The sequence below is a fragment of the Entelurus aequoreus genome, linkage group LG08 (genome assembly GCF_033978785.1).
Source record: "Entelurus aequoreus isolate RoL-2023_Sb linkage group LG08, RoL_Eaeq_v1.1, whole genome shotgun sequence".
NCBI classification, from domain to species: Eukaryota; Metazoa; Chordata; class Actinopteri; order Syngnathiformes; family Syngnathidae; genus Entelurus; species Entelurus aequoreus.
In genome coordinates this window covers 5,095,854-5,110,853 of record NC_084738.1, presented here as the reverse complement: position 1 = coordinate 5,110,853, position 15,000 = coordinate 5,095,854, and the positions used below count along the sequence as shown (strand labels likewise).

Below are 15,000 nucleotides of genomic sequence, written 5' to 3'. Positions count from 1 at the left end.
GAATTCCCCATTGGAGGAGGAATGCTGGTCAACGCAACAATATATATATATATATATACATACATACATACATACATACGTATGTATATGTATGTATGTATATAACAAAATTAAAATTAAAATTGATCACAAAAATAAGAAAGTGAATATTTGAGTGTTGTACTCACCACAGTCTGGACCATGTGTGGCCTCTGCATGCGTAAACTCTTCACAGTTTGGAACACGTCCAGCAGGCCTTCTGCTTTGACCCGCTCCAAGATGTTGCTCAGTGCAATGAACGTACCAGTCCGCCCGGCACCAGCGCTGCGGACCAAACACCTTTAGTAACCACAACACACCAACCGGGTCTGCAGTGCAATGTCCGTGTGTGTGTGTGTGTGTGTGTGTGTGTGTGTGTGTGTGTGTGTGTGTGTGTGTGTGTGTGTGTGTGTGTGTGTGTACCTGCAGTGTACGACAATAGGATGGTTGCCAGACTGCTGCTGCTGCCGCTGCACCGCCGCAATGATGTCGATCATGCCCCTCCCCTCGGCCGGGATGCCCACCTCGGGCCAGCCGTGGAAGTGGAAGTGCCGGATCGCCCGTGTCTGCTTCTCCTGAGTAGATGGAGAGTGAACCACAACAGCTCATAAATAAATGGAGTACTTTTTTATTGAAAAGTAGTAAATGTCAATGTCAGTGTAGGTGGTGATGTCTTCCTGGAGAGGGGGGGGGTCAAATAATACCGTGGTGTCCAAAGTGCGGCCCTGGGGGCCATTTGTGGCTTGCAGTATTAGTATATTGTAAAAATTAAATAAATAAAGAGTGAAAACAATGGGGAAAATACAGCACAAAAGCACAATGTAAAGAAAGAAAGTTGAAATGTCAACTCTAATAACTAACAAACACTATTTTTAGCCTTCTTTTTTGACAAAATTACAAAATATATCCAATAAATAGAATATTTACTATACTACATATTGTAATTATTGTTATTACTAGGGGCCGCGTCATGATGTTATGACACAATTTGATTATCATCGCTGTTTATCAACGATTCAGAAGTCCAGAGTGACCAGCAAACATTTGAGCTCAGCTGGTGAAGAATTTTCATTTGAAAAGGGTTTCAAAAACAAATACGTTTGTCGCAACAAACAATATCGAGTTGAGAACGGCATTACATTTTTTTCCCCGTCAGATTTGAACTACATTGATGAATAAAGATGAAATGACATACCGACGCACATTATTCCCAGGCTAATGCCGGACACATAAAAAATAAAAATAAAAATATGGTATGTATTATACAATAAATAATTGCATGCAATATTTATATTAAATCATTTAAAAGTATGTAAAAATACACAGAGGCTATTTCATCCTTACAAGCCTGTTGCACAGGTTTCCCTGCTCTTCATCTGATAACATATGTGTATATATATATTTACATATGTATGTGTGTGTATGTATTTTTTATATATATATATATATATATATATATATATATATATATATATATATATATCAACAACTAATCGATTAAATCGATTAATTTAGTCATTGATTCGTTGGATCTATGCTATGCGCAGAGTTTTTTTTTGTTTTTTTAAAATAAATTTGTATTTATTTTTTAAATTTTTTAATAAACCTTTATTTATAAACTGCAACATGTACAAACAGCTGAGAAACAAAAATCTAAATAAGTATGGTGCCAGTATGCTGTTTTTTTTCAATAAAATACTGGATAGGATAGAAATGTAGTTTGTCTCTTTTATCCGATTATTAATCAAATAATCAAAGTAATAATCGACAGATTAATCGATTATCAAATTAATCGTTAGTTGCAGCCCTAATATATATATATATATGTATGCATGGATGCATGCATGCATGCATGTATATGTGTATATATATATTTGTGATTATTTGTGATTTTCCGTTATTTAAGATACTGTAATAAAATATAAAAAGGTAATTGTTGTATATTAATGTAATGTAACACATTGTGACGATTTTTATTAAATTTAGACCGCAATACACATCACATAATATAAACATCAATACTGTAACAAGATAAATTATACAGGTAATATTATTAATTATTAAATAATTACATAAAATTTGTATTTAAATAAATAATATATAATTAATATATAATAATATAATATAACACATTGTGATGATTTTTATTAAATTTAGACTGCAATACACATCACATAATATAAACATCAATACTGTAACAAGATAAATTATGCAGGTAATATTATTAATTATTAAATAATTACATAACATTTGTATTTAAATAAATAATATATAATTAATATAATATTAATGTATGAATTGTACAATACAAAATAGTATTAAATTCATACTAACAAAGGCTGGTTTTGTGAAATTGTGAAAAATACACTTCACATTATGAAATACTAGAAAAAGTTGTACAAATAAAGTCCTGGGATTGTTATACAACACGACTAGTACTCTCTGCAGTTGAGTAATAAAACATTCCTTTCCGCTGCATGAGGAAATACTGTGTGTGTGTGATAGAAAGAAAAGCAGAGTAAAATACTTTGACTGCTGGCTCAAAGGTTTGATTCCAGTGATCAGTCTGGTGTAGTCCATCTTGTACTGCATCATTATGACTTCTTACCGGCACGAAGGTGAGTACCAAGTCTCGTAAACTGAAGGCGTCGCACAAGGCGTCTCCCTTCATCTCCACGCTGTAATCGCCGTACGTTTGGGAGTCCTCCGAGGGCCAATACTGGTAACATTTGTCCTGCAAACACACCTCGTGTCTTCAAACAAACAACAACAAGGTCCAGGAGTCCAACATTGACTGACAGCAGGGAGGACGACATACCTGCTCCCTCTCCTGGAGCTCAGTGAGCACCACAATGGAGTGACACTTCCACTCCCACACCATCCTCCAGAAGTCATCCACAGTGTGCGACAGAGGACCCTGCGTGGCGATAAAGTAGTCTTTCTGCCGGTAGCCCTGAAACACAATAATGTCATTTATACACAACTAAACATTCATGCACTCACATCACAGGTAACAAATTAAAATCATATAGCAGATGAATAACTACTCTGCATTAAATATAACATACATATTGTCAGGTTCAAACACTGATGACATTTATTAAACAAGACAAGAAGCAAGGAATTAAACAGACAAAATTCAATTTAGCTCAATTGAGGAGAAACACGTAGACCAGGGGTCACCAACCTTTTTGAAAGCAAGAGCTACTTCTTGGGTAGTGATTAATGCGAAGGGCTACCAGTTTGATACACACTTCAATAAATTGCCAGAAATAGCCAATTTTCTCAACTTACCTTTAACTCTATGTTATTATTAATAATTAGTGATATTTACACTTAATTGAACGGTTTAAAAGAGGAGAAAACACCAAAAAAAATGACAATTAAATTTTGAAACATAGTTTATCTTCAATTTCGACTCTTTAAAATTCAAAATTCAACCGAAAAAAAGAAGAGAAAAACTAGCTAATTTGAATCTTTTTCAAAAAATTAAAAAAATAATTTATGGAACATCATTAGTAATTTTTCCTGATTAAGATTAATTTTAGAATTTTGATGACATGTTTTAAATAGGTTAAAATCCAATCTACACTTCGTTAGAATATATAACAAATTGGACCAAGCTTCTAGATTTTCCAGAACAAAAATTTTAAAATAAATTCAAAAGACTTTGAAATAAGATTTAAATTTGATTCTACAGATTTTCTAGATTTGCCAGAATAATGTTTTTGAATCTTAATCATAATAAGTTTGAAGAAATATTCCACAAATATTCTTCGTCGAAAAAACAGAAGCTAAAATGAAGAATTAAATTAAAATTTATTTATTATTCTTTACAATAAAAAAAAATACATTTATTTGAACATTGATTTAAATTGTCAGGAAAGAAGAGGAAGGAATTTAAAAGGTAAAAAGGTATATGTGTTTAAAAATCCTAAAATCATTTTTAAGGTTGTATTTTTTCTCTAAAATTGTCTTTCTGAAAGTTATAAGAAGCAAAGTAAAACAATAAATGAATTTATTTAAACAAGTGAAGACCAAGTCTTTCAAATATTTTCTTGGATTTTCAAATTCTATTTGAGTTTTGTCTCCCTTAGAATTAAAAATGTCGGGCAAAGTGAGACCAGCTTGCTAGTAAATAAATACAATTTAAAAAATAGAGGCAGCTCACTGGTAAGTGCTGCTATTTGAGCTATTTTTAGAACAGGCCAGCGGGCTACTCATCTGGTCCTTACGGGCTACCTGGTGCCCGCGGGCACCACGTTGGTGACCCCTGGCGTAGACACTGTACCCTTGTACTGTTAGAATAATTGTTTCTAAATGATCACAAAAACTTTGTGTTACATGAGGGTCTGGTGAGAAGACAAAAGCTGTCTTTTAAACCTACCAAGAGTAAGGCTCGTAAAACTCCACTGAGTAGGGGGGGGGGGGGGGGGGCAAGATGAAGGTGTTCTGTTTTCTCTCATGTATTAAATCAACAGAAAGATATTGTTCCAACCCAAGGACTTCAAAGCGGAGAGGAAGCAGGACCAGACTCCCCTCCAGGCGACCTCGTCTTGAACCTCCTTTTTGAACTGCTTTACGAACATCTTTTTGAACTATTTTATGGACCTCTTTTGGAACTATTTTACCAACTCTTTTTTGAACTGACCTTTTCTGGGAATTGTTTACGACCTTTTCCGTGAACTTTTTGCGACCTTTGTCCTTTGGAAACAGCGGTGGCCACGTGGTCGGGGAGGGTCCAAAATAAAAGAAGGAGGCGTGCAATCTTTTGGCAGAGCGTGCTGAGATACTGTGCGAGGGTACGGTGTACAGACGACTCTCCACAATATTGAGTCCAAATTGAATTCTGTCTCTGTTTAATTCTTTGCCTCTTGTCTTGTTTAATAGATGTCATCAGTGTTTGAACCTGACAGTACAGTGTCGTCCCACGCTCTGACGAAAGATTGTACGCCTCCTCTTTTATTTGGACTTTCCCTGATTACATGGCAACAGCTGTTTCTAAGGGAGGGGGGTCGTAAACAGCCATCGCCCTTATCACAAAACAGTTAAAAGAAAAGGTCGTAAAATAGCTCAAAGAAAAGGTGCCTGGAGCTTGGGCAGGTCCTGCTTCCGCTCCGCTTTGTAGATCTCGGGTCAAGACAAAATCTGCCTGTGGATTACAATAGAAGAAAGAAACCGACGCCTTCATGTCGCTTCCCATCGTACACAGTGGGGTTTTACAAGCCTTTTGATTGGTAAGATCAAAGACAGCTTTTGTCTGCTCGCCCGGAACTCATTGAAACACAAAGTTTTGTGATAACTTAGGTACAATTATTCTGACACATGTATCTGTTGTTTTACCCATAAAAACTCCATGTCAGAATTGTGTGACTCATGTTTTCCATTGGACAGCTATGTGAAAGGAGGAAAGAAACAGCACCCTCTGCTGGAGAAGATGAGTACTTTGCCTTCCTTTACCACATTTCTCATCCGATTAAAACAGTTCCACTTTCAAAATGTTCCGCTCATTCGTCACACGCATGCTAGCATTTTTTTTTACTTTTCCAAAAATTCACATTTTTTTCCGGGACATTTTGTTCCAATTCGAAACAAATGGCACATTTTTGAAACCTTTTCTCAAGCGATTTAAACCGTTCCAAAGTCAAAATATTCGTTGCTAATGTTAGTCAGTTGCAAGCATTGAAAAGCATGCTAAATATAGCATGCTACTTTTTCACGTATACATCTTAGAGTCATATATTTTGGTACATGACTCATGCTAAATGTTAGCGTTAGCATGCTAGATGTTTTGTACCGTATTTTCCGCACTATAAGGCGCACCTAAAAACCTCCAATTTTCTCAGAAGCTGACAGTGCGCCTTATAATCCGGCACGCCTTATATGTTGACCAATATTGAGCCACAACAGGTCTCGCAACTACGGGATGCATAACGTAACCCCAGCCTCTACTGTAGCGTCTATTCTATGCGCCTTATAATGCAGTGCGCCTTATATATGAACAAAGTTTTAAAATAGGCCATTCATTGAAGGTGCGCCTTATAATCCGGTGCGCCTTATAGTGCGGAAAATACGGTATTTAGGATTAAAATGCGGCTGCTAGACTTTTGACAAGAACAAGAAAGTTTGATCATATTACGCCTATACTGGCTCACTTGCACTGGCTTCCTGTGCACTTAAGATGCGACTTTAAGGTTTTACTACTTATGTATAAAATACTACACGGTCAAGCTCCTGCCTATCTTGCAGATTGTATTGTACCATATGTCCCGGCAAGAAATCTGCGTTCAAAGAACTCCGGCTTATTAGTGATTCCCAGAGCCCAAAAAAAGTCTGCGGGCTATAGAGCGTTTTCTATTCGGGCTCCAGTACTCTGGAATGCCCTCCCGGTAACAGTTAGAGATGCTACCTCAGTAGAAGCATTTAAGTCCCATCTTAAAACTCATGTGTATACTCTAGCCCAGGGGTCGGCAACCCGCGGCTCCGGAGCCGCATGTGGCTCTTTGACCATTCTGATGCGGCTCGGCTGCATACTTGCCGACCCCCCCGATTTTCCCAGGAGACTTATGGATCTCAGAGCCTCTCCTAGATAACTCCCAGGGAAAATATAATCCTATTTTCACTCTAATTACTAAATTAAGGGCGTGCCCTAATTGCACTGCAGTAATTGTTCTCTATAGCATTTACAAACAGCGTGCCATGTTGTATGTAGCTTTTACTTGCGCACGTAGGAGACAGCAAAGCATACTTAGTCATCAGCCACACAGCTTACACTGACGGTAGCCGTACCGTATAAAACAACTTTAACACTGTTACGTTACAAATATGCGCCACACTGTGAACCCACACCAAAAAAGAATGAAAAACACATTTCTGGAGAACATCCCACCGTAACACCACATAAACACAACACAACCAATACCCAGAATCCCATGCAGCACCAACTCCTCCGGTCTAGATTATACACCCCCGCTACCACCAAACCCCCCCACACATCAACCCCCCCCCTCCCTCCGTGCGTCGGTTGAGCGGAAGAGTTAGTGCTGCATGGGATTCTGGGTATTTGTTGTGTTGTGTTTATGTTGTGTTACAGTGCAGATGTTCTCCAGAAATGTGTTTGTCATTCTGTTTTGGTGTGGGTTCAAAGTGTGGCGCATATTTGTAACTTAACAGTGTTAAAGTTGTTTTTGTACGGCTACCGTCAGTGTAAGCTGTGTGGCTGCTGACTTAGTACGCCTTGCTGTCACTTATGTGAGCAAGCTGAAGCTGCATTCTACATGTGGTCGAGCAGGTACACTGTTTGGGCAGACTGTAGAGGGCGCCAAAAGCAGTGCCATCATTTCTTTTCTCCTCTGCCCCCCTCTCTCTTGTGGAGGGGGAGTTACACAGGTCCGGTGGCCATGGATGAAGTGCTGGCTGTCCAGAGTCGGGACCTGGGGTGGACCGCTCGCCTGTGCATCGGTTGGGGACATCTCTGCGCTGCTGACCCGTCTCCGCTCGGGATGGTCTCCTGCTGGCCCCACTATGGACTGGACTCTCACTATTATGTTGGATCCACTGTGGACTGGACTTTCGCTGATATGTTGGACCCACTGTGGACTGGACTTTCGCTGATATGTTGGATCCACTATGGACTGGACTTTCGCTGATATGTTGGATCCACTGTGGACTGGACTTTCGCTGATATGCTGGATCCACTATGGACTGGACTCTCACTATTATGTTGGATCCACTGTGGACTGGACTTTCGCTGATATGTTGGATCCACTGTGGACTGGACTTTCGCTGATATGTTGGATCCACTGTGGACTGGACTTTCGCTGATATGTTAGATCCACTGTGGACTGGACTTTCGCTGATATGTTGGATCCACTGTGGACTGGACTTTCGCTGATATGTTGGATCCACTATGGACTGGACTTTCGCTGATATGTTGGATCCACTATGGACTGGACTTTCGCTGATATGTTGGATCCACTGTGGACTGGACTTTCGCTGATATGTTGGATCCACTGTGGACTGGACTTTCGCTGATATGTTAGATCCACTGTGGACTGGACCTTCACAATATTATGTCAGACCCACTCGACATCCACTGCTTTCAGTCTCCCCTAGAGGGGGTGGGGGGGTTACCCACATATGCGGTCCTCTCCAAGGTTTCTCATAGTCATTCACATCGACGTCCCACTGGGGTGAGTTTTCCTTGCCCTTATGTGGGCTCTGTACCGAGGATGTCGTTGTGGCTTGTGCAGCCCTTTGAGACACTTGTGATTTAGGGCTATATAAATAAACATTGATTGATTGATTGATTGATTGATGATTTGGTACTACAGTTTGCATGTTCACATTAACATCTTGGCTTTTTTAGCAAATTTTGCAGGAATACGCAGAGTCAAAGACTTTGGTACTTGGTAAATGGATGGATGGATGGATAGTTGGTTTTAACCTTACAAAATCAAACGTATCAAAATGGCCTCGCATCGTCTGATATTTTCATATGCAGCTTGGACAGCCTTGATATTATAAAAAATATATTAAAAAAAGAAAAAATCCTTACATCTATGAAGGATGCGTTGATATAATCTGTGAACTCTTGACCTCTCCTCATGGACAGAATGACTCTGTTGAAGTCGTCTGGGAGAGAAGAGCAAAGCGTCAGAATTATGAACGCCAGATGTGGGAACAAGTGGGCGTTTAAAGCGCCGCTCTTACAAGGAATGATCTGCAGGACTCGGTTCTTCTTCATGTTGGCAGGCAGGTTCCCCATCCTCATGTTCTCCTTCATGATGCGCATGTTTGTCAGTTTCTGAGCCACAAAGCAAGCACATGTCAGCTGGCCTTGCAGTAAACAAACAAACAAACAAACATCCAACTACCTTGAACTCCTCCTCCAGGCCGACGCGGTCCCCGGTGTTGAAGGTGTTGTGCAGCTTGTGCAGGTGTCCTTCCAGAGACGACACGTCCAGCTCCGTGTCTCCGTAGAGGTAGTATTCCAGCAGGGCCTGGTAGATGAAGGAGTACTGCATCTGCAGGGTGGGGGAAGACGCCGCCGTGTTAAATGACCGCGTTCGACGACCGGCCGCGTCCAGGAACGTCGGCGCCCTGACTCACGTCCGTCTGGATGAGCTGCGAGCGCTGTTCTCGAATCTTGGAGACGAAGCCGAACACGTCCACTTTTTGCTCGGCGTGCATCATGTCGATCATGGCGTCGATGACGATGAAGGTTCCCGTCCGACCGACGCCGGCGCTGAAAAAATAAACACATTGAAATACACTTTTTATTTGCTCAAAAGCCTAAATCGATTTGCACGGAAGCAAGGGTTGAATGGCCACAACAATATATATATATATATATATATATATATATATATATATATATATATATATATATATATATATATATATATATATATTAGGGCTGCAACTAACGATTCATTTGATAATCGATTAATCTGTCGATTATTACTTCGATTAATCGATTAATAATCGGATAAAAGAGACAAACTACATTTCTATCCTTTCCAGTATTTTATTGAAAAAAACATCATACTGGCACCATACTTATTTTGATTATTGTTTCTCAGCTGTTTGTAAATGTTGCAGTTTGTAAATAAAGATTTATTAAAAAAAAAAAAAAAAAGCCTCTGCGCATGCGCATAGCATAGATCCAACGAATCGATGACTAAATTAATCGGCAACTATTTTTATAATCGATTTTAATCGATTAGTTGTTGCAGCCCTAATATATATATATATATATATATATATATATATATATATATATATATATATATATATATATATATATATATATATATATATATATATATATATATATAGTGTTTCCCATAAACTGCCAAGATACCTGTGGCGGTGGGGGCGTGGCTATGGGCGTGGTCACCATGACATCATCGAGCAATGATTTGATTTTCTCTAAAAACGCTCAAAAAATGTACACTTACTAATTAATAATAACAGTTTTGTTTTAAACATCCATCCATTTTACAGTATAATTACAACACTTTATGTACATATTTATATACAGATTTGAACAATAAGTTATTCACTGAAATATATTTATTAATTGTGGTTCTTACAAAAAATATATCTTATAAAATATAAAAGCTAAAATGTCTCAAAGCTCTGCCCCTTTAATTAGTGCATACTAAATAAGTTAACTTTAGCCTACTACTACAACCATATTATTTACCAGCAACATAAAGTGAAACAGAGGCAGAGGTGTCCTGCCACAGTCAGTAACAAATAAACAGAAAACAGTAGTGGTCAAATACAAATAAGGCAACAAGAGAAGTTTCCTACACTTCTCTTTTGTAAAGTAAATCTGAACAGCCAATATGGGCATCTACATCAACACAATGGGGGAAATCATGTGGCAGCAGTGCAGATTATTACGTACAGTAGCAACAATAAAACATAAGGAAAAACAAAAAAGGAGTAATAAATAAGACATATTGTGCGCTAAGGTTCAATAGTTAAATAATTTATTAATAATATTATTAATAATATTTAAGTCTACTGATGCCTAATTCCGTTTTTTTTTTGCTAAACCCAATCTTTATATGGTCACACTACAAAAAAAAAGTGATTTCTAATGCTAACCAAAGTGTTTCTACAGAAGTAAACGTGGCTCCAATTCTAGTGTGTATCATTTGTGACAATGGTAAGGATTTTGTGCAACTAAAGTCAACATTTTCTGACTCAAATTATTTGCCGTCGGAAATTAAGAAGGAAAACACGATTTGGGCACCAGCAGTTTGTGGGATGATTGCTTGGACGTGTGTGTGGATGTGGAGACAGGAGTGGAGGGACATTCTGCTAATTCAGCCACAATTTCATTTTCCCACTGTCTATTTGAGCAAAGAATAAAAATGGAGACCAATCAGATTTATATCCACACTGCAAAAAGTCAGTGTTCAAAAACAAGAACAAAAAATACAAAAATGAGGGGTATTTTATTTGAACTAAGCAAAATTATCTGCCAATAGAACAAGAAAATTCGGCTTGTCAAGACTTTCCAAAACAAGTAAAATGAGCTAACATCAATGAACCCCAAAATAGCTTAAAATAAGTATATTCTCACTAATAACAAGTGCACTTTTCTTGTTGAAAAAAAAAAGAGACCTTTTTGCTCAATATGTTGAAAAATATTCTTAAATGAAGTAAATGCTAGTGCCATTATCTTGACATAATGATATGCACTCGGCATCATGATTTTTTTTTTTTTCATGCTTGAAATAAGAAATGATGACTTTAAAAAAGTAGTTTTATACTTGTGAGTGTTGATGACACAACAGTTGATATTCTAGTTTCAAGCATGTTTTACTCAATATAGCTCATCAAATCTCAGCAACAAGCTGTAATATCTTACTGACATCATTTAGGACCAAAAACCCTTAAAACAAGTAAAACACTCTAACATAAAATCTGCTTAGCGAGAAGAATATAAGCAAATATCACCCTTATTTGAGATATTTCATCTTACTTAGATTTCACTTTTTGCAGTGCACATACAAAAGGAGCCTGGTCGGATTTGGAAGAGAAAAAAAAACAGAAGCGTATTGTTCTCACTGTCATCAAAAAAACCCGTTACATGTCTTGTATGGGGGAAAAATGGACCTGCAGCACGAACATAACCTTTATGTGTATAAAAAGAACATTGATAAATGAATCACAGCATATTATGGAAACCCACAGTTATCAGTAGAGATGGGTATCCTTCACATTTGAACCGATGTGGTACCAATTCCCAGTACCTGGGATTTGATACCGGTACCAATGTTTGGTACTTTTGTGTGTGTTAATAAATATGAATTGTTTGATGATAAAATTGTATTTCTTAATGTAACATTTATAAATGAGCTGATTATAACTGTGCTGTCCAGTTGCGAGTCTCATCTGCAATGCAGTTGCACTTCCAAGACATTAGATGGCAGTACTGTATAAGCTATCGATAGTATGTTTAACTCGGCAGTAGCGCCCTACAAAGTGTTTATACTGTAAGTATTGTGCCGTTTACACACCAGCGGTTTGATTTTAACAATCATCTTTGTTTTAGTTTCCATGACCTAATTTTATATTATTCACATGTGAATATTGCTGTATAATAGACTGTATTTATATTATTCACATGTGAATAATGCTGTATAATAGACTGTATTTATATTATTCACATTTGAATAATGCTGTATAATAGATTGTATTTATATTATTCACATATGAATAATGCTGTATAATAGACTGTATTTATATTATTCACATGTGAATAATGCTGTATAATAGACTGTATTTATATTATTCACATGTGAATAATGCTGTATAATAGACTGTATTTATATTATTCACATGTGAATAATGCTGTATAATAGACTGTATTTATATTATTCACATGTGAATGATGCTGTATAATAGACTGTATTTATATTATTCACATGTGAATAATGCTGAATAATAGACTGTATTTATATTATTCACATGTGAATATTGCTGTATAATAGAATGTATTTATATTATTCACATGTGAATAATGCTGTATAATAGACTGTATTTATATTATTCACATGTGAATAATGCTGTATAATAGAATGTATTTATATTATTCACATGTGAATAATGCTGTATAATAGACTGTATTTATATTATTCACATGTGAATAATGCTGTATAATAGACTGTATTTATATTATTCACATGTGAATAATGCTGTATAATAGACTGTATTTATATTATTCACATGTGAATAATGCTGTATAATAGACTGTATTTATATTATTCACATATGAATAATGCTGTATAATAGACTGTATTTATATTATTCACATGTGAATAATGCTGTATAATAGACTGTATTTATATTATTCACATGTGAATAATTCTGTATAATAGACTGTATTTATATTATTCACATATGAATAATGCTGTATAATAGACTGTATTTATATTATTCACATGTGAATAATGCTGTATAATAGACTGTATTTATATTATTCACATGTGAATAATGCTGTATAATAGACTGTATTTATATTATTCACATGTGAATAATGCTGTATAATAGACTGTATTTATATTATTCACATGTGAATGATGCTGTATAATAAACTGTATTTATATTATTCACATGTGAATAATGCTGAATAATAGACTGTATTTATATTATTCACATGTGAATATTGCTGTATAATAGAATGTATTTATATTATTCACATGTGAATAATTCTGTATAATAGACTGTATTTATGTTATTCACATGTGAATAATGCTGTATAATAGACTGTATTTATGTTATTCACATGTGAATAATGCTGTATAATAGACTGTATTTATATTATTCACATGTGAATATTTCTGTATGATAGACTGTATTTATATTATTCACATGTGAATAATGCTGTATAATAGACTGTATTTATATTATTCACATGTGAATAATTCTGTATAATAGACTGTATTTGTATCATTCACATGTGAATAATGCTGTATAATAGACTGTATTTATATTATTCACATGTGAATAATGCTGTATAATAGACTGTATTTATGTTATTCACATGTGAATAATGCTGTATAATAGACTGTATTCACATATGAATAATGCTGTATAATAGACTGTATTTATATTATTCACATGGGAATAATGCTGTATAATAGACTGTATTTATATTATTCACATGTGAATAATGCTGTATAATAGACTGTATTTATATTATTCACATGTGAATATTTCTGTATAATAGACTGTATTTATATTATTCACATGTGAATAATGCTGTATAATAGACTGCATTTATATTATTCACATGTGAATAATGCTGTATAATAGACTGTATTTATGTTATTCACAGGTGAATAATGCTGTATAATAGACTGTATTTATATTATTCACATGTGAATATTTCTGTATAATAGACTGTATTTATATTATTCACATGTGAATAATGCTGTATAATAGACTGTATTTATATTATTCACATGTGAATAATGCTGTATAATAGACTGTATTTATATTATTCACATGTGAATGCTGTATAATAGACTGTATTTATGTTATTCACATGTGAATAATGCTGTATAAGAGACTGTATTTATATTATTCACATGTGAATAATGCTGTATAATAGACTGTATTTATATTATTCACATGTGAATAATGCTGTATAATAGACTGTATTTATATTATTCACATGTGAATAATGTTGTATAATAGACTGTATTTATATTATTCACATGTGATAGACTATTTATATTATTCACATGTGAATAATGCTGTATAATAGACTGTATTTATATTATTCACATGTGAATAATGTTGTATAATAGACTGTATTTATATTATTCACATGTGATAGACTATTTATATTATTCACATGTGAATAATTCTGTATAATAGACTGTATTTATATTATTCACATGTGAATAATGCTGTATAATAGACTGTATTTATGTTATTCACATGTGATAGACTGTATTTATATCATTCACATGTGAATAATGCTGTATAATAGACTGTATTTATATTATTCACATGTGAATAATGCTGTATAAGAGACTGTATTTATATTATTCACATGTGAATAATGCTTTATAATAGACTGTATTTATATTATTCACATGTGAATAATGCTTTATAATAGACTGTATTTATATTATTCACATGTGAATAATGCTGTATAATAGACTGTATTTATATTATTCACATGTGAATAATGCTGTATAATACTGTATTTATATTATTCACATGTAAAAAACACCTAAGTGTTTATTGTCTATTGTGAGCGAACTGTGGTGCTGAATTCTCCCCAGAGATCAATAAAGTACTTTCTATTCTATTCTATTAATGACGTGAATGGATAGTACCGATGGAATTGGGTCGGTGCCTGTAAAAGTACAGAATTTGATACGACGCATATACACTGAGTGGCATCATGGTAAGTGCTATGATCTTTAGGTCATGTGACTATGAACG

General features: G+C 35.4%; 1 protein-coding gene across 2 annotated transcripts in view; it reads right to left on the bottom strand.

Moving 5' to 3' along the window:
- ptprea (protein tyrosine phosphatase receptor type Ea) overlaps positions 1 to 15,000 on the bottom strand; it is a 100,429-nt gene that overhangs the window by 5,717 nt on the left and 79,712 nt on the right. For both annotated transcript variants that reach the window (XM_062055359.1, XM_062055360.1), the window contains 8 exons: positions 9,130 to 9,265; positions 8,895 to 9,044; positions 8,731 to 8,824; positions 8,576 to 8,652; positions 2,837 to 2,971; positions 2,627 to 2,752; positions 442 to 593; positions 168 to 303 (listed from right to left, as the gene is read on the bottom strand). In XM_062055359.1, the coding sequence (XP_061911343.1) occupies positions 168 to 303; positions 442 to 593; positions 2,627 to 2,752; positions 2,837 to 2,971; positions 8,576 to 8,652; positions 8,731 to 8,824; positions 8,895 to 9,044; positions 9,130 to 9,265 (1,006 nt within the window). The remainder of the gene's footprint in view (positions 1 to 167; positions 304 to 441; positions 594 to 2,626; positions 2,753 to 2,836; positions 2,972 to 8,575; positions 8,653 to 8,730; positions 8,825 to 8,894; positions 9,045 to 9,129; positions 9,266 to 15,000) is intronic.